Below are 24,393 nucleotides of genomic sequence, written 5' to 3' on the forward strand. Positions count from 1 at the left end.
TTTTTTTTCTCGTGTCTCTCAATAAAGAGTAGTTATTTTTACATGTTGTCCTCTGAGTGTGTTCATGTTGAAGTGAAACAGACATGTGCTGCCCTCTGCTGGCCAACCTGCAGATAACAGGAGACACACTGAGTCACGTGATCAGCTCGTTCTCATGATGTTTGAGTCACGCTGAAGTTCAGTTTACATAGAAAAGCATCATACAGGTTAAAATCAGTGAATATTAGAGTGTAGTGTTGGTTTAATTAAAGGAACAGTTCATACAGACATTACTCACAGCTTTACTGCAGAAACAGTGTTCATAAGTTAACAGATTATATGGCTTCAACCTGAAAATTACTGTTATTACACACATAATACACACATAATACACACATACATATATACACACATAATATACACACACACATTTACACACATAATATACACATACACATTTACACACATAATATACACACACACATTTACACACATAATACACACACATAAATATATACAAACATAATACACACATACACATTTACACACATAATATACACACATACACATTTACACACATAATACACACACATACACATTTGCACACATAATATACACACATACAAATTTACATACATATATACATATAGGCTACGTACATGCACTTACATAACAACACACACACACTCTTTCTCACACACACACACACACACACACACACACACACACACACACACACACACACACACACACACTCTCTTAGATTCTCTCTCTCACACACACACTCTCTCTCTCTCACACACACACACACAAAAACTAATAAATACACACGTGACTTTGTTTGATGTTAGAGAATAAGCTCCACCCGTGTGATAAATCTCTTCATAAATGATCTCATTATGTCCAGATATTAGATAACGTCATTTATAAATGAAAGAGTAAAAAAGCGAAGCTGCAGTCGGCTTCCGTACATCTGACGCGCGCCGTCTCTAAGCTGTTGCCATGGTGACGGAAACCCAAACACACATCCGACAGATTCCAGCTGTTTTCTCACAGGTGAGACAGAAACATCCACACAGGTGAGTTAATATTACAAACACATATCTAACATTTAACATTTCCACTGACTTCACGTTCATTTCAGCAGAGTTTACCTTCAAATACACTAAATAATAGTGACGTCCATTGTTGGGGAAGCTACTTTGTGTGGCGGTTGTGTACTCTCTATCTCTGTTGCGTTGTGTTATGGAAGAAGAGACTCTTGTTACATGAAAATTAAATGAACAATACAGCATACCTGATGTTAAAAGGAGTGATATCCCACAGTCAGTCTCTCACATGGACTTCTCCAAAAAATGCTAAAATAAAATAACATAAAATAAGGTAAGTTTGACTTGGTGCTTGCTAGCAGCTACTCCATACTATTCACATACAGAGCTTTGCTAGCAAACCACCGATAATGTGGTAATATTGACATATAGTATTTTTCCCCAGTCATTGGAGGCTTAAGTCATGATATAAGGTACAGAAACACACTTTTAGCCATAAAAACAAGGTTAATATCTCTATTTTTACGGAGCTGATAAATGTGCACCTACCACAGAGACACACAGACTGTTGCCTGAGTTCAGGCTCACCAGCAGAGGGCGCTGCACTCATATTACTCTCACTGTCTCTGTGGTAATAGCCATTATTCCTATGCAGAGAAAATAAATAATAAAATACATAACTGTTATAAAAATTAAGATTATACTGTACTTCAGATGTTTCAATTCATACAATGTGTGTGTGTGTTCCTGTTTTACATAACTGTTTGAATACTTTCTGTCTCAACGGTTTGCTGAGACTGGCAGAAAGAGAGTTCAACTCTATGTGAGATGGGGGAGTCACTTTTGAACTTCTGTTTTCCTACTAATTAAGGGAATATGTTTGCCAACTGTTGAGAGAAATATGGAAATATCTGTCAGCTATGGGAGGCGACTGAGGCAGCCCAGGTAGAGAACAGCATAAAACCTCTCTGACAACACTAGCCTTTTCTATTGTAACTCTGTCTGTTGGTAAATCATTAATTTCTTATATCAATAACACAAAAGGAAATGGACAGATGACCAATAATAAATTAAAATCAATGCAAATACATATTAAAAACAGAACAGTTAGAAATGGCAAGTGGAATCATTAACTCATTAACTTCAGCCTGGCAGTAGTTTGAATAAACCACATTTCTACCCCTGGAGAAATGTAGTTTGTGAAACTAAAGCTTAAAAAACTAGCTTTAGCAAGTACTGATACTCATTATACTTATTTAACTCAGCGTTAAATAAATCAACATGTGGTGTATATGAAACTAAATATAATAGCCTACAAAAAATTCACATGCAAGCAGAAATATGCCTCAACTCAGTTTATTTATTTAAAGAAAAAAAGCTGGTCAACATACTGTAGGTTCATACATATAGACATGTTGGGTAATCTATAGACATGTTGGGTAATATAAAGAGAAAATGAAAATCCTACCTACTAATACCCACTTGTAAATCTGAAATGTTAATCAGTCAACAAAAAATATAATAAAAAATACAAAGAGGAAAACATATTCTAGATCTGTGTGTCTTGAACAACAATGTTGGCTTGTGATGACATGATTCATGCCTTTTTTCAAAGAGAGTTAAAAAAAAAAAAAAAAAAAGAATATTTCATGTTATTGGCCAACATTGTAGTTTGTAAATTGAGTTAAACTACAAAAAATGACCCAAAAAGTAGTTGAAAAACTTGATGCAGCACAAAATATACATTTAGTTTAACTACCAGCAAGTTACAGCAAATTGTAGTTAAGCTATGTAGTAGCTACATGTAGTTTAAAGACTGTAAAGTAAATTTAGACATTTTCGTCTGAACAAATTAAATAGGTCATAAATGAATTTCTAAAACGTAGCGTCCATGTTTCTGGTAGAAGTGGTGACTTTGATTGACAGGTGACACTTGGTAGGGGCGGGGCTTCAGCGGACTCGGTGGGCACTCCCACAGCGTTTGGGAGCAGAGAAAGAGGCAGACTTTTACACAACTTTGAAGCCTAATTTCATATATTTGGCGATTTTTTTAATCATTCACATTTGGCAGGGTGGTTAATAACACACTTTTCTGTGGTATGTCAAACTCAGAACACATATTTATTCTTACTTTAGATGGACTTTAAGTCTCCCCAACACTGGTGATATCAATTTCACTGTAAAGAGGTACGAGTACTCTGATTATTTACTGCAGTAAAAGTACTAATACAGTACTGTAAGAATACTACATTACAAGTAAAAGTACTGCATGAAAAATCCTCCTATTACAGTAAAAGTACTGCAGTATTATGAGCGATGTAGTATGCAGTATTACAGTAATAGTACTGCAGTATTATGAGTGATGTAGTATGCAGTATTACAGTAAAGTACTGCAGTATTATTAGTGATGCAGTATGCAGTACTACAGTAAAAGTACTGCAGTATTATGAGTGATGTAGTATGCAGTATTACAGTAAAAGTACTGCAGTATTATTATGTGAACTTTGTGGTGTTTCAGGAGGAAAACTGTCTCTAATAAACTCTCATTGTAGTTTCACATTTTCTCCACAAGCTTTGAATGAGAAGAAAACACTTTGATCACTGTTGATAAAAATCATCTTTATTGATTTTTGAAGCTTCAGATTGTCAACACATCCAATCAGTAAAGTGTGATCAATGATTTCATGTTCAGATTGACTTCATCCACACAGTCAGTTAGTTTAACCCAGAATGTCAGCTATGTACAAGAACATCATTAATGATTATTATCATGATCATTACAGTTTGATTGAACATTTCTTTATGAATTTACAAAGTGATGAGAACAAAATATCTGTGATGGAGGAAGTTCTGCTGTTTTCTCTGTTTGAGAAACAACAGACACAAATACATCAATACAAACATGAAACTAACATTTAGAACAAAGAGAAGTTCACATTTTCATCTGAAGAAATGTCAGTGAAGGTTAAAAACATGGTGATGAGCAGTGAGAGCCTCCATGGATAAAAACACACAGGAAAAAGTCAAATTTAAAGAAACTGATAATATCAACAACACATACATAAAGTTAATAAAGTGTTGAATATCACTATTAGCGTGTCAGCTGATCTCTGAGCAGCTCAGAAACATGGAGACAAAAACATGAAGAATTACAATATCTGACACATGAAGTCTGAAATGACTTCTGTCTATTTTAGTTTACACAACACAACTGTCGATCCAAAACCAACCTTAAGTCCAGCATAGAGAGGCTGAGTGAATGTGGTCTGGACTCTCTGGAGGAGAGTCATGGTTTCAGAGACGCTGTAGAAGGACAGAATACCTGCTCTGTGATCCAGGTACACTCCGAATCTGGAGGAATCAGGACCTGAGAAGGGAGTTTTAATGTTGTTGAACCAAAGTTCATACCTGTTAATGCAACAATATAAAGACCAAGATTTGTCATTACGTCCAAATCCAGATTCACGTCCTGCTCTCCTGATATTCTTGTATGCGACTGCTACATTAACTCCTGTGAACAATCCTCCTCTTCTCCACTCCACCTCCCAGTAACAACGTCCAGTCAGACTCTCTCTACTCAGGACCTGAGTATCATCAGTGAATCTGTCTGTGTGTCTAGAATAAGACTGTCCTTGATATGTATTTTCTGCTACTCTGTTCCCCTCAGATAATAACAGCTGTATGTTTACTGTGTTTGGATCCAGAGTGATTTCACGTGAATATTTTAAGAACTCAGCTCTGGTCTTGGGTTCTGGTTGTGGCAGTAAAACGTCCACTTCAGTCCCTGTCAGTGAGATGTTTGTCCATTTGTCCCTCAGGATGTCCTGTAGTTTATCTCTGAGCTCTGACACAGCTGCTGTCACATCCTCAAAGTATCTCTGAGGACGGATATTGATGCTGGATGAGTCTGTAGGTTCACTGAGTTGTGACACTGAGGGGTAGTTGTGTAGAAACTGGTTGTGATCCTCTGTGTGTGAGAGCTGCATCAGTTCAGCGTCTTTCCTCTTCAGCTCAGTGATCTCCTGCTGCAGCTTCTCCTGAAGCTCTTTGACTCCACTCACTTCAGTTTCCTGCTGGGATCTGATCTGCCGCTTCACATCAGAGCTTCTTTTCTGGAGGAGACGGATCAGCTGAGTGAAGATCTTCCCACTGTCCTCTGCTGCTTTATCAGCAGAGAGACTGACGGCCTCCCCCTCCTGTTGAAGCAGCTTCACATCTTTCTCTCTGTCCTGGATTCTCTGCTGGATGTTTAGTCGACTCACCTCGAGCTCTCTCTGCCTCTCAGTCCTTTCTGCTGCAGCTGGGACTGTGTCGTGGCCTTTATGATCCTCCATAGTGCACAGATAACAGATATACTTCTTATCTGTACGGCAGAATATCTTCATCACCTCATCATGACGAGAGCAGATGTTCTCCTGGAGCTTCTCCGAGGGCTCCACCAGCTTGTGTTTCTTTAACTTGGTTGATTCAAAGTGAGGCTGGAGGTGATTCTCACAGTAAGAGATCAGACACTGCAGACAGGACTTGAAGGCTTTCAGCTTCCTCCCAGTGCAGACATCACAGGCCACATCTTCAGGTCCAGCATAGCAGTGATCAGCAGGAGCAGCTTGGAGTCCAGTCTTCTTCAGCTGCTCCACTAAAGCTGCTAACATGGTGTTTTTCTTCAGGACAGGCCTCGGTCTGAAGGTCTGTCTGCACTGAGGGCAGCTGTAGATCTTCCTCTGACCCTCTCCATCCCAGTGTGACTTAATACAGCTCATACAGTAGCTGTGTCCACAGGTAGTAGTAACCGGATCCTTCAGTAGATCCAGACAGATCGAACAACAGAAGGTTTCTTGGTCCAGCTGATTGTTCTGCGCCATTTCAGCTCTCAGAGGCAACGACTGTCTGAGCTTCACTTCCTGATAAGTTTAATCAGTTTGAACTTTGATCAGAACAACATGTGATTCAGTCATAAATGCAGCCTGACAGCTCTGTGCTGCGTCACATGTTGGTTACACCCATCTACAAACTGTAGATTTAAAGTGAGAGAACAAGGAAATCTGATCCAGGAGTGGAGCTTGTTGTGTTTAAAGAACAGGGACGGTTATCAGGACGAGGAACCACACTGTGGATTCAAACTGTGTTTCCTCATTTACAGTGAAGTCTCAGTTAAAAGCTGCTCAACATTTCAACAGATTTCACATTTTAATCATGTTGTTTGTGTTTGAAATACAAGTAAATAAAACCAAAGTTCATCTTATCCAGAAACTCTGCTGATAAATGTCGACCTTTGACAGTCACATGATCCTCTGTAGAAACTGTCAGCAGCAGTACTGGAAGAAGTACATAGATACTTTACTGCAGTAAAAGTACTAATACTGCAATGTACTAACACTCTATTACAAGTAAAAGTACATCATGAAAAATCCTGCTGCAGTCAAAGTACTGCAGTATTATGAGTAATGTAGTATTCAGTATTACAGTAAAAGTACTGCAGTATTATGAGTGATGTAGTATGCAGTATTACAGTAAAAGTACTGCAGTATTATGAGTGATGTAGTATGCAGTATTACAGTAAAAGTACTGCAGTATTATGAGTGATGTAGTTAAAATATTACAGTAAAAGTACATTTTTACATACAAGTTTTAAGAAGAAAAATAAATCAACCGTCATATTAGGCTTAAATGTGTATGTGAGATATTTCATTGGTTTAAACTCAAATTAGTCGATTGCACCAATGGGGCCCTGCCGGGCACAGCCTGAAGAGGCAACGTGTGACCCCCTTCCCGTGGGCTCACCATCCGTAGGAGGGACCAAAGGGGTCGGGTGCAGTGTGAGCTGGGCAGCAGGCCAAGGGGGGGGCCTTGGCGGTCCGATCCTCGGGTGCAGATGCTAGCTCTGGGGACGTGGAACGTCACCTCTCTGGTGGGGAAGGAGCCTGAGCTGGTGCGCGAGGTTGAGAAGTTCCGGCTAGATATAGTCGGTCTCACTTCAACGCATAGCAAGGGCTCATCTGGGGCAATGCCTCTGGATTGGCAGACTGGGGTGGTGGTCCCTCTTTTTAAGAAGGGGGACCGGAGGGTGCGTTCCAACTATAGCGGGATCACACTCCTCAGCCTCCCTGGTAAGGTCTATTCGGGGGTACTGGAGAGGAGGGTCCGTCGGATAGTCGAACCTCGGATTCAGGAGGAGCAATGTGGTTTTCGTCCGGGTCGTGGAACTGTGGACCAGCTCTACGCCTTCTGCAGGATCCTTGAGGGTGCATGGGAACCCAACCAGTCCACATGTGTTTTGTGGACTTGGAGAAGGCATTCGACCGGGGAGTCCTGTGGGGGGTTCTCAGGGAGTACGGGGTATCGGACCCCCTGATACGGGCCGTCCGTTCCCTGTACGACCGATGTCAGAGCTTGGTCCGCATTGCCGGTAGTAAGTCGGACTCGTTTCCGGTGGGGGTTGGACTCCGCCAGGGCTGCCCCTTTGTCACCGATCCTGTTCATAATCTTTATGGACAGAATTTCTAGGCGCAGCCAGGGTGTTGAGGTGGTCCGGTTTGGTGACCTCAGGATTGGGTCACTGCTTTTTGCAGATGATGTGGTCCTGTTGGCTTCATCAGACCATGACTTCCAACTCTCACTGGATCGGTTTGCCGCCGAGTGCGAAGTCCATGGTCCTCAGCCGGAAAAGGGTGGAGTGCACTCTCCTGGTCGGGGATAAGATCCTGCCCCGAGAGGAGGAGGTCAAGTACCTCGAGGTCTTGTTGACGAGTGAGGGAAGGATGGAGTGGGAGATCGACAGGCGGATTGGTGCGGCGTCTGCAGTAATGCGGACTCTGCACGGATCCGTCGTGGTGAAGAGGGAGCTGAGACGAAAGGCAAGGCTCTCGATTTACCAGTCGATATTCGTTCCTACCCTCACTTATGGTCATGAGCTTTGGGTACTGACCGAAAGAACAAGATTGTGGGTGCAAGCGGCTGAAATGAGCTTCCTCCGTAGAGCGGCTAGGCTCTCCCGTAGAGATAGGGTGAGAAGCTCGGTCATCCGGGAGGAGCTCGGAGTAGACCCGCTGCTCCTCCACGTTGAGAGGAGCCAGATGAGGTGGTTAGGATGCTTCCTGGACGCCTCCCTGGTGAGGTGTTCAGGACACGTCCCACCGGTAGGAGACCCCGGGGAGGACCCAGGACACGCTGGAGAGACCATGTCTCTCGGCTGGCATGGGAACGCCTCAGGATCCCCCGGGAAGAGCTGGACGAAGTGGCTGGGGAGAGGGAAGTCTGGGTTTCCCTGCTCAGGCTGCTGCCCCGCGACCCGACTCCGGATAAGTGGCAGAAGATGGATGGATGGAACATGTAAAGTCTGATTTTGAGTCTCTCTGTGTGTGTGTGTGTGTGTGTGTGTGTGTGTGTGTGTGTGTGTGTGTGTGTGTGTGTGTGTGTGTGTATCTGTGTGTCAGGTGTTTTGTGTATTAAACAGCAGCAGACTGAGGAAGAGGAGGTAGGAGACCGAAGATGCCGAAGAAAGCGAAGAAAGGAGGAGGAGGTAAAGGTGGAGGAAAGACGGAGGAGGAGCGACTGTTGTACATGCAGCAGAGAGCTCAGGCAGAGGAGGAGATGGCCAAGAAGAAAGAGGAGATCCTCACCCTGTTCCTGAAGGTGACTCCAGTTTAATCTGTATCATAGACATAAACTCACTGACCTGTGTAATCCAATACAACAGCTCTCATATCAATTCTACATTATGAAGTTTATACATTTTCAGTTTTTGTGGACAAAATATTAAGAACACCCTTCAGTATAAAGCACCTACCACACCTCCATCACCCACTATGACCACAGTAATACACATAAAGTCCAATTATCTCCTTCCTCACAATGTCAATAAACATTACTGATGTTTGTGTGTTTGTCACCAGGACAAGCTGCAGAAGGAGGAGAGGAACACAGCAGTCAACCTGCTGAAGCTGAACGAAGGCTGGCGAGCGATTCTCCGTCAGACTCGAGCCGTCGAGCTTCGTAAAGACGTCACGGTGTTCAGCCAGACGTTCGAGAGGCAGCTGGACGGCCTGCACAGCATCATCAAGGTGAGGAGACACCTGCAGGACTCAGACTGCTCCAAATTTCAGGTGCATGCTGGGAAAAATAAAAACATGGATTCTACTTATATGGGCATCAGGAGGAGCATGAGGCGCCCTCCTGAACCTGTGAACCAATCAACCTGTCAATCACCACGTAGCCACGCCCTAATGCATACCCTGCTTTATCGTCACATATAAAATCAGGGAGGCCAAAATGTCCCAAATGAACATCATACTGCATTGAAGAAGGCTTTAAACTAGCGATTGAGACCATAAACACATTTTGAAAACGTTTACTGAGGTTAGAAATCAAGTGAGAAGTTGGTGAATTCTCCATTGACTTGTATAGAGACGGAAGTCCTTTTGACACCAAAACGGTCGCCCCCTGGTGGCCTTTTAATAGAATGCAGTTTTAAGTTACTTCGCGTTGGCCTCCGCTCAGAGGACCAGAACTCCCCGCCTGATCTGAAGTCACACCTTTAAGATTTTACTCATTTTGTTAATATTGAACATGTTACTGATTACATATATTGCTGTTTTTAATTCTTATATTTAGTAAATAAATCATGACGTGGGCTTATTTGGAGCACACATGGGCTTAAATGTCACAGTACCAATTAAACCCACTTTATTCATCAAATATCTGGGCCGAAAAGGAAACACTACTGAGCATGTGCAGTGGAGCCGAATAACGAGGAATTAAACCCAGAAGCTAGAAACTTTTTTTCTTTTATTTTAACTAATATTTTCCTTTACTTTTCTTTCCTTTTATTGTATCTAATATTTTCTTCTTTTTTTTTACCTCATATTTTGCCTTATTTTCTTTTCTTTTCTTTTAACTAATATTTTCTATTTTATTTTACCTATTATTTTCTATTTTATTTTACCTAATATTTTATTTTATTTTACCTAACATTTTATTTAATTTGATTTTACCCATTTTTTTCTATTTTAATTTACCTATTATTTTCTATTTTATTTTACCTAATATTTTCTATTTTACTTGACCTAATATTTTATTTTATTTTATTTTATTTTAACTAATATTTTATTTAGTTTGATTTTAAATAATATTTTATTTAGTTTGATTTTACCCAATATTTTCTATTTTATTTTATTTTATTTTAAATAATATTTTATTTTATTTTATTTTAACTAATATTTTATTTAATTTAATTTTACCTAATATTTTATTTAATTTCATTTTCCCTAATATTGTCTATTTCCTTTATATTCTGTTGTGTTTGCGCTGCAGACGCTGGAGCGCGACCTGCAGGAGGCGGAGCGTCAGTCGGCTCGGGTTCGGCGCGTTCACCTGCAGCAGGTGGAGCGTCTGCGTGCTCAGCAGGACCAACAGATGCTTTTCCTGCAGCAGCAGTGGGAGCAGCGCCTGCACCACCTCTGCTCCACCCACAGCTCTGAGAGGTGAGTGAGGAGCAACGGCGCCTCCTGCAGGAGACGGAGCTCACTGCAGACACAACACGACAACATGTAAATGCTGTGAAACTCAGACTTCAGCATCTGCCTGATTCAGAATGATAATATTTTATTTCATTTTATTTCACCTAATGTTTTATTTTCTTTGCTTTAACTTATTATGTTCTTTCATTTATTTCATTTGACCTAATAATTTCTCTTTTTCTGTTATTTTACGTAATATTTTATTTTTTTTTACCTAATATTTTTCTTTTCTTTTCTATTATTTTCTTTTACCTAATATGGTTTTGCAGGTTGTTGTGGTTTCTTGAAATCTTTGTAAATGGGGATTCCTCCTTAATGGTCTTTCAAGATAAAATAAAGTTTAACAACAACAATAATAATAAAAACAACAACAACAACAATAATAATAATAATAATAATAATAATAACAACAATAATAATAATAATAATAATAATAACAATAATAATAATAATAATAATAATAATAATAATAACAATAATAATAATAATAATAATAATAATAAAAACATGAACATGAGAATATCAGCAGCTACCAGCACACAGGTAAAGATCACATCTCCTACAGTTTAAACTGGAACTCACCTTGACAGAATCCAGCAGCTGATGTTAAGTCTTCGGTGATCGGCTGTGAACTGCGTCTGTTTTACAGGAAACACGTGACGTCGCACGCCGGACAGCAGCGAGCCGAGCTGGAGGACGCAGCCTTCAGTCTGGACAAGAAACACGAAGCGGCGCTGGAGGAAATCCACCGACTGTACAGTGAGAGCATGGCGGCATGCGACAACGCTTTTGATGAGATGGTAAAAACCTAACAACTGGACTCATTTCAGAACCTTCCTGACTCAGATATTTCAGAGTCTGGGCGATTATGGCAAAAATCTAAATCATGATTAATGTAACTTTTAACTTCGATTACGATGAATGAACGATTATCTCCTCCCTTGATGAATGATTATGTATCTTCACAGTTTCTTTAGTTTAGTATTTTACGCTGCTGCCCTCACACATGAGGATCTTTAGGGAGGGAAAGTAATGATGTTTTAAGGCAGGGGTGTCAAACATGAGGCCCGAGGGCCAGAAACGGCCCGTCGAGGACTCCAATCCGGCCCACTTTCCTTCCTGTCTTCCCTTCCTTCCTTCCTTCCATCTTTCCTTCCTGTCTTTTCTTCCTTCCTTCCTTCCATCTTTCCTTCCTGTCTTTTCTTCCTTCCTTCCATCTGTCCTTTCTTTCTTTCTTTCTTTCTTTCTTTCTTTCGTTCTTTCTTTCTTTCTTTCTTTCCTGTCTTCCCTTCCTTCCTTCCTTCCTTCCATCCATCTTTCCTTCCTGTCTTCTTTTCCTTCCATCGATCTGTCCTTTCTTTCCTTCCTTTCTTTCTTCCTTCCTTCCTTCCATCTGTCCTTTCTTTCTTTCCTGTCTTCCCTTCCTTCTTCCTTCCTTGCATCTTTTCTTCCTGTCTTCTCTTCCTTCCTTCCTTCCTTCCTTCCTTCCTTCCTTCCTTCCTTCCTTCCTTCCTTCCTTCCTTCCTTCCTTCCTTCCTTCCTTCCTTCCTTCCTTCCTTCCCTCTCTTTAATGGACCGGCCCACATCAGATCATATTGTTCTGTTTGTGGCTCTTGAATGAAGATGAGTTTGACTCTCCTGTTTTAAGGTTAATGTGGTTAAAGCAACCTTTGCTGTCATGGCAACAGTGAACACCACGATTAATTGACATTAGCAAGATTAAGTCGATTAGAGTTTCTAAATTTCGGTTCCCATAATTTTTCGATTAATTGCCCAGCCCTACTATGATATATATGATATCTATATATATATAACTCAGACTTACCTGTGAGGTTTCCGTCTCCTCCTCTCTGCACAGACGACGTCTCTGCTGATGGAAACCAAAGACAAGCTGCTGATGAAGAGCCGGCAGCATCAGGAGGTTCTGCAGAGCTACACGGCCGACGCCAACAAGCTGCAGAAGTTAGTCTCTAAAAACCAACATCTCATCGAAAGGCTCAACACAGACATGAAGAACCTGAAGAGGCTGCAGGTCAGAAACTAACTTCAGGGTTCAGCTAAATGTGACAGAAACACTTCTAATAACAACCAACTAAGAACTGTGTGTGTATCAAAGCCTGATATTAATAATAATAATATTAATAATAATAATATTAATAATACTAATAATAATGATATTAATAATAATAATAATAATAATAATGCTACTAATATTACTACTACTACTTATATTAATAATAATAATAATACTAATACTACATTTTATTTGTAGCACACTTTACATTTAAATCAAATCTCAGTGCTACAAGGTTAAAGCATCGATATAAAAGATAAATAAAAACTAGCATAAAAGCAAAATAATTCGTAGATAAATTCGTAGATTAATTCATAAATGAAATCGTAGATTATAATTAGTCATACATTAATTCGTAGATAAAGTCGTACATTAATCGTACATTAAATCGTAGATGAAGTCGTAGATAAAGTCGTAGATAAAGTCGTACATTAATTCGTAGATGAAGTCGTACATTAATTCGTAGATGAAGTCGTAGTTTAATTCGTAGATGAAGTCGTAGTTTAATTCGTAGATGAAGTCGTAGTTTAATTCGTAGATGAAGTCATAAATTAATTCGTAGAGTAAATCGTAGATGAAGTCGTACATTAATTCGTAGATGAAGTCGTACATTAATTCGTAGATGAAGTCGTAGTTTAATTCGTAGATTAAGTCGTAGATTAATTCGTAGATGAAGTCGTAGATAAAGTTGTACATTAATTCTTAGATGAAGTCATAAATTAATTCGTAGAGTAAATCGTAGATGAAGTCGTAGTTTAATTGGTAGATTAAGTCGTACATTAATTCGTTGATGAAGTCGTAGTTTAATTCGTAGATTAAGTCGTAGATGATGTCATCTCTCTCCCGTCAGGACGCCATCTTTACGATGCGAGCGAATCTCGTGAGCAGTAAGACAGAAAACGAGGGCGTGACTTGCGATCTGACGGCCGGTAAAGACGAAGTGAACCGGAGGACTCATCGTCTCCGTAGTCAGCTGACTCAGGCTCACGCTGCGGCGAGGCAGCAGCTAGCCGACCTCACCGTGACGACCGCCGCCACCACCAAGAAGCTGCAGGCCGTGATCGCCAAGGTAACGCTGTCACGTGATGTGTGATGTCACCGCTGGGTCATCCTTTCATCTCTTCATCTTTTCATTGTTTTCTTTTCATCTTTTCATTGTTTCCTCTTCATCTTTTCATTGTTTCCTCTTCATCTTTTCCCTGATTTCTGTTTTCTCTTCATCTTTTATCTTTTCATTGTTTCCTCTTCATCTTTTCATTGTTTTCTCTTCATCTTTTCATTGTTTCCTCTTCATCTTTTCCCTGATTTCTGTTTTCTCTTCATCTTTTATCTTGTCATTGTTTTCTCTTCATCTTTTCAATGTTTTCTCTTCATCTTTTCATTGTTTTCTCTTCATCTTTTCATTGTTTCCTCTTCATCTTTTCATTGTTTTCTCTTCATCTTTTCATCTTTTCATTGTTTTCTCTTCATCTTTTCATTGTTTCCTCTTCATCTTTTCATTGTTTCCTCTTCATCTTTTCCCTGATTTCTGTTTTCTCTTCATCTTTTATCTTTTCATTGTTTCCTCTTCATCTTGTCATTGTTTTCTCTTCATCTTTTATCTTTTCATTGTTTCCTCTTCATCTTTTCATTGTTTTCTCTTCATCTTTTCATCTTTTCATTGTTTTCTCTTCATCTTTTCATTGTTTCCTCTTCATCTTTTCATTGTTTCCTCTTCATCTTTTCCCTGATTTCTGTTTTCTCTTCATCTTTTATCTTTTCAATGTTTTCTCTTCATCTTTTCATCTTTTCATTGTTTCCTCTTCATCTTTTATCTTTTCAATGTTTTCTCTTCATCTTTTCATCTTTTCATTGTTTCCTCTTCATCTTTTTAACTTTTCATTGTTTCCTCTTCATCTTTTTAACTTTTCATTGTTTCCTCTTCATCTTTTATCTTTTCATTGTTTCCTCTTCATCTTTTATCTTTTCATTGTTTCCTCTTCATCTTTTTAACTTTTCATTGTTTTCTCTTCATCTTTTCATTGTTTCCTCTTCATCTTTTATCTTTTCATTGTTTCCTCTTCATCTTTTATCTTTTCATTGTTTCCTCTTCATCTTTTATCTTTTCATTGTTTCCTCTTCATCTTTTCCCTGATTTCTGTTTTCTCTTCATCTTTTCATTGTTTTCTCTTCATCTTTTTAACTTTTCATTGTTTCCTCTTCATCTTTTCATTGTTTTCTCTTCATCTTTTCATTGTTTCCTCTTCATCTTTTCCCTGATTTCTGTTTTCTCTTCATCTTCTCAGTTTTTTCTGTTTTCTCTTCATCTTTTAATCTTTTCTGTTTTCTCTTCATCTTCTCTCTATTTTCTCTGTTTTCAGGGAGAGAGGGTTTTACGCGTGGGTGAGATGTGTGAGAAGTTGGAGAGCGAGCAGGAAAACGTCTTCACAACTTTATCGTCAACGACAGACGAACTGAAACCGGAGATGGAAGGAGCGGCGAAGGTAGAGAGAAAACAAAACGATTAGTGTTTCCCTGTTGAGCTGCGGTGGAAGTAAAGGAACAAAAAGAGACTTTGGCACTAAAACATATGTTTAAAGCACGACATCATAGTTTCTACTCTGAGCCTCTGAGACATTTTTAACCCTTTACATGCTGTTCAGGGTCAAATTTGATCCAATTTTATATTTATTTTAGTCGGACTCCTTCTTAAATATGAGTTTACAAAAATGGGAATAAAATGCATCTTTTTATACATTTTGGTGCAGCTGATACATTTTTATTTTCAGTTTTCTCTTCAAGGATTAATGAAGCTCATAAATGACTGATGATGAATGTATGAATGTGAATCATGTGGAGACTAATACTGAGTCAGACTATGATCAGCGTGTGAAGGGTTAACTTCCTGATTAACCTCTTCGTGGTCCTGCAGGATGCGTCTACGTTCCCGGAGCTGCAGCAGGTGATGCGTCGCTGCAACGCGTCTCTGCTGCAGCGTGAAGCTCTGAGGAAACACCGCGAGGACCTGAACCGCGAGAACCAGCAGCTGCGTCTCCTGCTGCGCCAGCACCTGGACGCCATGACGGTCAGCGACGCCACGCTGGACGGACGCCACGCCCTGCTGACCGTGCACGCCGCCCCAGTGACCGTGAACGCCGCCGCCGCCACCGGCCGAGGAAACAACGACAGACGCCACGTCGCCTTCGTAGAAGCGGTTCACGCCTTCAAACACTAAAGAGACGGACTCTGTTTTAATGTCTGTTCCCCTTTAAGGAAGAATTTAGAATAAACTGTGATTTGCTGTGATTGATTTCAGGGGTTTTATTTACTGTTTACTTCCCAAAGCGTCCTTAAAAAGACTTACATTTAGTTATAATAAAAGTTATAATGTAAGATCATGCCAAACTAGTTGATATGGTGTTTTATTGACAATTTACTGTTTTTAAGCAAGTTGAATTATTTGGTACAAAGTTTTTATGGTTACACCACTTAGACATTTTTGCCATAATCCTCTAATATATTCTCTCTAAATGGATTAAAAGCAGAAATTTGATGCTGGGTCCACAAAAAAAGAATGTGTGAAGTTATTCATACGTTTATTTTCACATTTTAACCCTTTAAATTTAAACTAAACCACATGGACACGTGAATTCTTTGTGGCAGCAATGATATTATTTATTTCCTTAAAGAGGTTTTAAAAGTAAAATTTGTAGTTAAATGTGCAGAAACTTGCTTACTTGGTTCATCCTGAGCTTCATCAGGTCTCCATTAAACTGTTAAAAGTCCTTTAACCCTCCTGTTGTCCTCGTGTCAAGGAAGGGAGGGAGGAAAGGAGGAAGGAAGGGAGGAAGGAAGGAAGGTAGGAAGAAAGAAGGAAAGGAGGGAGGAAAGGAGGGAGGAAGGAAGGAAGGTAGGAAGAAAGAAGGAAAGGAGGGAGGAAGGAAAGAAGGAAGGGAGGAAGAAGGAAGGAAAGGAAGGAAGGGAGGAAGGAGAAGAAAAGGGGGAGGAAGGAAGGAAGGTAGGAAAAAGGAAGGAAAGGGGGGAGGAAGAAGGAAGGAAAGGTGGGAGGAAGGAAGGAAGGTAGGAAAAAGGAAGGAAAGGAGGGAGGAAGGTAGGACAAAGGAAGGGAAGGAGGGAAGAAGAAAGAAGGAAAGGAGGGAAGAAGGAAGGAAAGGAAAGAAGGAAGGGAGGTAGGAAAGGAAGGAAGGAAGGAAGGGAGGAAAGAAGGAACAGTCAAAACAGACGGGGTCAAAGGTTAAAGGTTAAATGTGAATTTAACATATTTAACATATAAACCAACAGAATGATGACGGAGCAGCAGCCTCTGTACAGGTACACCATTTAATAGTTATTATAGACATTTTATATACATTTCAACAGTTGTATTCTGCTATGTGGTACAATCTTTAAAATCTGCTGTTTCATAGTTTGGAAATCAAAAAAAAAAAAAAAAAAACCTTACAAAAACTCATCAAAACTCGCAAACTGATCAGAACTTTTTTTTTTTCCTTTTTTTTTGGAAGACTAGAAAAAATACTTTTATTGTATTAATCATGCATTACACAAACAAAACAAACAAAAACAAAAGTCTTTAGTTACACAATACGTTCGCAGCGTGGGTGAAAACAAAGGTTTCTGTTTGGAGCCGATCGCCTCGAAAATCCTTTAAGTTAAAAAAATAAAATTAAACCCACGACGACGACGATTAAAAACGCTCCGACCTTCAGCCAGTCGACCAATCAGATGGCAGCTTTCAAACCTCTGGCTCCGGGGACGCCCTCTGATTGGACGGTTTCTCCCGGAGTTAGAAAAGAAAAAAAAACACAAAGAGACTAAAAAACAAAAACAAACCGTTGTGTGATATAAATATGTCAGAAAGTGAAGAGAAAAATCACACAGTGATATGAAGACGATGATGAAGAGGAGGAGGAGGAAGAGGAGGAGGTGGTGGTGGTGCCTTCAGGTGCTTTTTAAACAGTTCGTAAAAATCAAAATTGTGATCTGGAGCTTTTTAAACTACCAAACTCTTCCATTAAAAGGCTCATAATGTACCTGCTGGGTCTTTCTGTTCCAGCCAATCAATGAAGAGCACACACACGATTCGACCAATCAGGTGCCTTAGAACTGAGATCAGCTGATTGAATGATTCCAAGTTAAACATTCAGTACTGAGCTGCTTTGTTGTTTTAGTTTTAATGAGCATCAATGTTTATTTTTCAGTCTTTTTATTAAAGATACAAACAGGAAATATGTACAATAAACTTAACTTTAATTATTAATAATAATAATAAATAATTAATAATTAAGGTTCCCTTCACTCTACGTACCTGCTGCTTTACTTTCTGGTTGTTTTCTAATAAAGAAACTGAGAAATAATTAAATATGATTATTATAGAATCACTAAAAACAACATCTAAAGCACAGTACTGTATATTTATTTATTTATTTATTTATAAATGTTTAAAGTTTTGGGATTAAAGAAGCAAACTGATTAAACGTTTTTCTTCCTCGTTGGTTTATTTTGTGGATTTTTTACAGCAGATTTGAAAAGTTTTTCTAATTTATTATTAATCTGATTGTCAGTTAACCTGCTGATATTTTTATTTGTTTATTTTTTAATTATCAGATCAATCATTTGTGAAACAGTCCCAGAAATAAAAAGATATTAAAGAAAAGAGAAAAACAGACAATCTGACACATTTCTGTTGTTTTTTTTTTTTGCTTAATAAACGATTTTAAATGTTTAGTTAGTGTTTTAAAACTTTATTTATTAAAGTGTTGCAACGACTTTTAGTGAAGATGAACATTAAATCCAGCTGCAGACTTTAGTTTAGTTACTTTTCTGTTTGTAAAAAGATGAAAAAGCCACAAAGTGATTTAAAAGTTGATTATTTGACTATAAATTTGAGGTCAAGAATGAATTTAATCAAAGTTTAAACAGGAAGTCTAAAATTAAAATGAACCGATCTTCTTGTTTCTATTTGGTCCTGCAGAGAAAACGACTGATTTCTTCTTCTTCTGTTTTAAATCCTGCTGTACATTTATTTATTTTACATTATGTACAACGTCATGTGACCCGCTGTGTGTCTCATTATAAAACAGAAGAACTGAAGCTGCTTAAAAACCGTTTAAAGATTCATTTAATATCTGATGGAAAGATTTAATCCATTAATCAATTAATTTAATAACTAATTAACCGTTTTTAGTCCAAAAAAAAGGTCAATTTGTCAGATTCCAGCTTCTTAAATGTGAATATTTTGTGTTTTTTTAGGTTTCTTAAATCCTCCATAAACAGAAATATTCATAGGATGATATTTTAGTGTCTTTTATTTTGTTGTTTATCATAAAAACTAAAGAATAAAGTGACTGAAAAGCTTCATTAAAAGATAAACAGTCTAATTAAAGCTTCCTGATATAAATGATACCTGTTGTTTATTGGCTCATTACGTTCTAACTTCTGACCAATCACGGGACAGAACAGAGTCTCTGTTGTTTCTCACAGTAACCATGCCGACAGAGGAAACTTAAAAAACATCTAATATTCATATTTTAGAAGCTGGAACTGAATGAATCTCCTCTTCATCCTCCTCCTCTTCCTCCTCTGTTACTTTTCTACGTTTCATCAAAATCTAAAAAACTGGACGCAGAGTTTCTCGGTGAAGCCTCATGCGACAGGAAACAGGGGGAAACAAGGGGAAACAGGAAGTAGGTGGGCGGGGTCTGTGAGCGTCATGATTGGCGGGGGATTGGACGGGAAACGAGGGACCAGAATCCTCAGCGGTGCCGTTTTTTTTAAACCACGAATATAAAAAGGATTATTATAAAAACTAGATTTATTTTACACAAAGAAAGAAAAGTAACGTCTGGATCCTTCGTCCTCACAGCGGGGGGGGGGGGGGGGGGGGGGAAACGCAGGGCCCTGATTGGCCCACCAGGGGCTGAAGTGAAGGGAAGGTAGTATGAACCAATCATCTGCTCCCGTTAGGACAGACAGCCAATCAGCTGGAAGCAGCAGCAGAAACAGAACATCTGATGTTTTTTTATGTTTTTTTTTTTTTGGAGCTTCTTTTAATTCACATTGTTTAAAAACTGTAAAAAAATGGACACAGGTTAAAACCTCAGAAGCTTCAGATTAAAAGACGTGATGTTTGTGTTTCTGCTGCTTCACTTCCTCTGATCTGAGACTCAAGATGATGTTTTAGAGTTTAAAGCTTCAAACAGCTGCTCACTGTTTTAATTAAAAGACAATTTATTATTATTATTATTATTATTATTATTAGTCTGATTGTCAGTTTAACCTGCTGATTTCTTTCTGATCAATCGAGTTTTTCTATTAAATGAAATGATGCGAAAATCTGACCAACAGTCCCAAAAAAATAAAAAGATATTCAGTTTACAGAGAAAGAAAAAAGAAAGAAAAAAGAAAGAAAAACACATTTCTGGCTTTTTTTTTGGCTTAATAAACGACTTCAAATGTTCATCAGTTATAACATGTTTTAATTATCAGGATGTCAGGTGACCTCGTGGTGAAGATGAACAATAATAATCATCTTTTCTGTCTGTAAACCGTCTTTAAAATAAGCCCAAAAACACCAAACTGATAATAAACGTTTTAATTTATCACGTTAATGAAGAATTAACGGAGACGTTTAAGAGCTGAAAGAAAACAAAAAGCCAGAAAGTCAAAAATTACACAGTGAGATAATCTTCCAGAAAGAAGCTCTGTGACTCTGAAGGTTCAAACCATCACATGACCTGGCTGTGATGTCACTGCTGGCTGTGATGTCACTGCTGGCTGTGATGTCACTGCTGGCTGTGATGTCACTGCTGGCTGTCTGTGATTGGTCAGAAACCAGAACGTCACTCTGAGCTGATTTTTTGGGGGGATTTTTTCCTTTAAGTGTCGTCTGCTCTGCTAGTGTTAACATGGGGGGGGGGGGGGGGGGTGTAGTGTCATCAGAGCTACGTTCAGGACTCTGCAGAAGGAGGGGGGCGGTGTTGTTGGTGGTGGGGGGGGGCGATGACATCACAGGACAGGTGAGCTGCTCTGTGTGATGCAGATCTACCTGCAGGGTTTAAACAACGTTTCCACAACGTTACCGAGTTTCTGCTGCTGAACGTCTCTCAGTGTCTTCAGTCCGCCGCTGGGAGGCGAGGACACACCTGTGAGAGTGTGTGTGTGTGTGTGTGTGTGTGTGTGTGTGTGTGTGTGTGTGCTGAGTCGTCCGGTGGAGGTCCTGCTCACCTCCAGTCTTTCTTTAATATATAATCTTTGTTCAGAGACCTGAACAGACCTGAATCCTGTCTGTCTCTCTCTCTCTCTCTCTGTGTCTGTCTGTGTCTCTCGCCCCGCAGCCGTCTGCTTCTTCTTCTTCTTCCTCCTCCTCCTCTTCCTCCTCGTCTACACGTAAACCCTGGCGAGGGCGTCGGCTCCGGCGGAGGCGATGTAAGCCTTGGAGGGATGGAAGGCCACGTCGTAGATGGCCTCCTCGCTCTTCTTACGGTGAGCTGTGATCTCCTGAACACAAGTCTTACTGTCCAAGTTCCACAGACGCAGCGAGCAGTCATGACCTGAGGAGGAAGATACGGTGAGGAAGAGGAGGAAGAGGAGCAGGAGGAAGAGGAAGAAGAAGAGGAGCAGGAGGAGGAAGAGGAGCAGGAGGAGGAGGAAGAGAGAGAGGAGGAGGAAGAAGAGGAGGAGGAAGAGGAATAAGAAGAGGTAGAAGAAGAAGAAGAGGTTATTGACTGTATGAAGCTGTGAGTTTGATTTTTAGATCTATAAACTATATCATCTATAAATGTTTATGATATTTAACTTTCACTGAAGTACAAAAAAAGTCAAAACTTTAAACAAACTCATTTCATTAACAGTTCACTGCTCACTTCACCTCTTATTTCTTTATTTACTGTATTTATTTTCTGACTCATTATGCCTACTGTGTACAGGTTCATGTTTATTTGATCATATTATATATTTTTGATTTATTTAACTTATTATTTGGTTTCACAGCTGGAACATAAAGCTTCAGTACTTACTGCCAGACATCAGGTAAATCCCGTTAGGATCCACAGCCAGACTGGTCACTGCGTCCAGGTGAGCCACCATAGCATGGATCACTTTACCTGCAGAGAGAGAGGGAGAGAGAGAGAGAGAGAGAGAGAGAGAGAGAGAGAGAGAGAGAGAGAGAGGAGCAGAGAGAGAGAGGGAGAGGGAGAGAGGGAGAGAGAGAGAGAGAGGAGAGAGGGAGAGAGAGAGAGAGAGGGAGAGAGAGGGAGAGAGAGAGAGAGAGACAGAGAGAGCGAGAGAGAGAGAGAAAGAGCGAGAGAGAGAGAGAGAGAGAGAGAGAGAGAGGGAGACAGAGAGAGAGAGAGATGAGAGGAGCGAGAGAGAGAGAGAGAGAGAGAGAGAGAGAGAGAGAGAGAGAGACAGAGAGAGAGAGAGAGAGAGAGAGAGAGGGAGAGACACACACAGATTAGAGCTTCCTCTTCAACTTTAACTAAACTCGTCTTCATTTAAGGACCTTGTTATGGTTTATGTTATGCTATGGTCAAATGAATCATGTTTTATACTCATATAAATGAGTGAAAATATAAACATGACAGCTGATCTTAAATCAATGAAGAACTGAGTAAGAGACTCAAATAGACTTCATATAAAACAGATAATAAACCCTCTGAATGAAAACAGATATTTTAAGTCATTCGTCCTGTTAAAACTATAAAACTAAAGTTAAAAGTGAATAAATAAATAAATAAATAAATAAATAAATAGCTAGCTTAATGTGCGTCAGACTCACCTGACTTGTTATCGTAGAATTTGATGTGTCGGTCTTCGTGAGCGGTGATGGTGACCGGCAGCGTTGGATGACTCACCACCTTATTGATATGATTGGACCCTGGGAGCGCTGAGAGGAAGAGGAGAAGAAGAAGAGACGTTAAGATACGATAAATATAAACTATGCTTAGATACGCTACGTTAAGATACGATACGTTAAGATACGATAAATATAAGATACGATAAGATACGTTAAGATACGATAAATATAAGATACGATAAGATACGTTAAGATACGATAAATATAAGATACGTTAAGATACGTTACGTTAAGATACGATACGTTAAGATACAATACATTAAGATACGATAAATTTAAGATACGTTAAGATACGTTAAGATACGATAAATATAAGATACGTTAAGATACGATAAATATAAGATACGATAAGATACGTTAAGATACGATAAATATAAAGATACGATAAGATACGTTAAGATACGATAAATATAAGATACGTTAAGATACGTTACGTTAAGATACGTTACGTTAAGATACGATACGTTAAGATACGATAAATATAAGATACGATAAGATACGTTAAGATACGATAAATATAAGATACGATAAGATACGTTAAGATACGATAAATATAAGATACGTTAAGATACGTTACGTTAAGATACGTTACGTTAAGATACGATACGTTAAGATACGATAAATATAAGATACGATAAGATACGTTAAGATACGATAAATATAAGATACGTTAAGATATGATACGTTAAGATACGTTACGTTAAGATACGATACGTTAAGATACGATAAATATAAGATACGATAAGATACGTTAAGATACGATAAATATAAGATACGATAAGATACGTTAAGATACGATACAATATAAGATACGATAAGATACGTTAAGATACGTAAATATAAGATACGTTAAGATACGTTACGTTAAGATACGTTACGTTAAGATACGATACGTTAAGATACGATAAATATAAGATACGATAAGATACGTTAAGATACGATAAATATAAGATACGTTAAGATATGATACGTTAAGATACGATAAATATAAGATACGTTAAGATACGATAAATATAAGATACGTTAAGATACGATAAATATAAGATACGTTAAGATACGATAAAGATACAATACGATAAGATACAGTAAAGATAAGATAAGTTAAATACTATAAGATACGATAAGATAAATTAAGATACAATACGATAAGATGCAATAAGATATAAGGTACGATAAAATAAGATACAATATAATAAGATGCAATAAAATACGATATCACACAATAAGATACGATAAAATAACATCCGATAAGATACGATACAGTAATGTAAGTTACGATACGATAAGCTTTATTGTCCAGAGAGAAAAGAAGAAGAGGAGGAAGACGAGAAGAATAAAAGAAGAAACGACTTACTGCTCTCTCCCTGACCCTTCAGCACCAGTGCATGCTGGGAGGTCTCCAGGTCATAAACCACGACGTCGCCGGTGTTAAAGGACGCCACCATGTGGGCGGGGTCACACCCGTTAAAGTCCACCGCCGTGGGGATGCCGTGCTCTGCAGATACACACACCACACAGAGAGAGAGAGACACACACACACAACACATAGAGAGAGACACAGACACACACACACACACACACACACACACACAGAGATACACACACACACCACACACACACACAGAGAAAGACACACACACACATAGAGAGAGACACACAAACAGAGAGAGAGAGACACACACACACACACACACACACACAGAGAGAGAGAGAGAGAGAGAGAGAGAGAGAGACACACACACACGCAAACACACACGCACACACACACAGACAGAGAGAGACACGCACGCACACACACACAAACACAGAGACCGACACACACACAGAGACACACACACAAACAGAGTTGTGGTTAGATGCTGACTCTGCATTAATGTTTGAGGCGTAACCATGGCGACGTCCTGCCCCCCTCCTCACCCTGGT

The 24,393-nt window shown here is 39.2% G+C and overlaps 3 protein-coding genes across 3 annotated transcripts in view; 1 reads left to right on the top strand and 2 right to left on the bottom strand.

The window, feature by feature from the left end:
- Positions 1 to 3,658: 3,658 nt before the first annotated feature.
- On the bottom strand, positions 3,659 to 6,052 carry LOC134001216 (tripartite motif-containing protein 16-like). The gene is made up of 2 exons (XM_062440784.1): positions 5,249 to 6,052; positions 3,659 to 4,942 (listed from the first exon to the last, which is right to left on the bottom strand). Exons 1-2 carry the CDS (start codon positions 5,888 to 5,890, stop codon positions 4,217 to 4,219), a joined length of 1,368 nt encoding a protein of 455 aa, XP_062296768.1. The 5' UTR covers positions 5,891 to 6,052; the 3' UTR covers positions 3,659 to 4,216.
- Positions 6,053 to 8,516: 2,464 nt separating this feature from the next.
- ccdc65 (coiled-coil domain containing 65) lies at positions 8,517 to 15,831 on the top strand. The gene is made up of 8 exons (XM_062440785.1): positions 8,517 to 8,660; positions 8,921 to 9,088; positions 10,338 to 10,507; positions 11,193 to 11,343; positions 12,402 to 12,575; positions 13,468 to 13,686; positions 14,978 to 15,100; positions 15,529 to 15,831. The coding sequence occupies exons 1-8, from the start codon at positions 8,517 to 8,519 to the stop codon at positions 15,829 to 15,831; spliced, it is 1,452 nt and encodes a 483-aa protein (XP_062296769.1).
- Positions 15,832 to 16,923: 1,092 nt separating this feature from the next.
- The window catches only part of strn3 (striatin, calmodulin binding protein 3), a 19,230-nt gene continuing 11,760 nt past the window's right edge, over positions 16,924 to 24,393 (bottom strand). The window contains 5 exon segments of the mRNA XM_062440786.1: positions 16,924 to 21,166; positions 21,632 to 21,718; positions 22,393 to 22,500; positions 23,825 to 23,965; positions 24,388 to 24,393. The exon segment at positions 24,388 to 24,393 is cut by the window's right edge and continues 19 nt beyond it. Of these exon segments, the coding sequence (XP_062296770.1) occupies positions 20,997 to 21,166; positions 21,632 to 21,718; positions 22,393 to 22,500; positions 23,825 to 23,965; positions 24,388 to 24,393 (512 nt within the window). The 3' untranslated portion in view covers positions 16,924 to 20,996.

The sequence above is a fragment of the Scomber scombrus genome, chromosome 19, assembly GCF_963691925.1.
Source record: "Scomber scombrus chromosome 19, fScoSco1.1, whole genome shotgun sequence".
Lineage (NCBI taxonomy): Eukaryota > Metazoa > Chordata > Actinopteri > Scombriformes > Scombridae > Scomber > Scomber scombrus.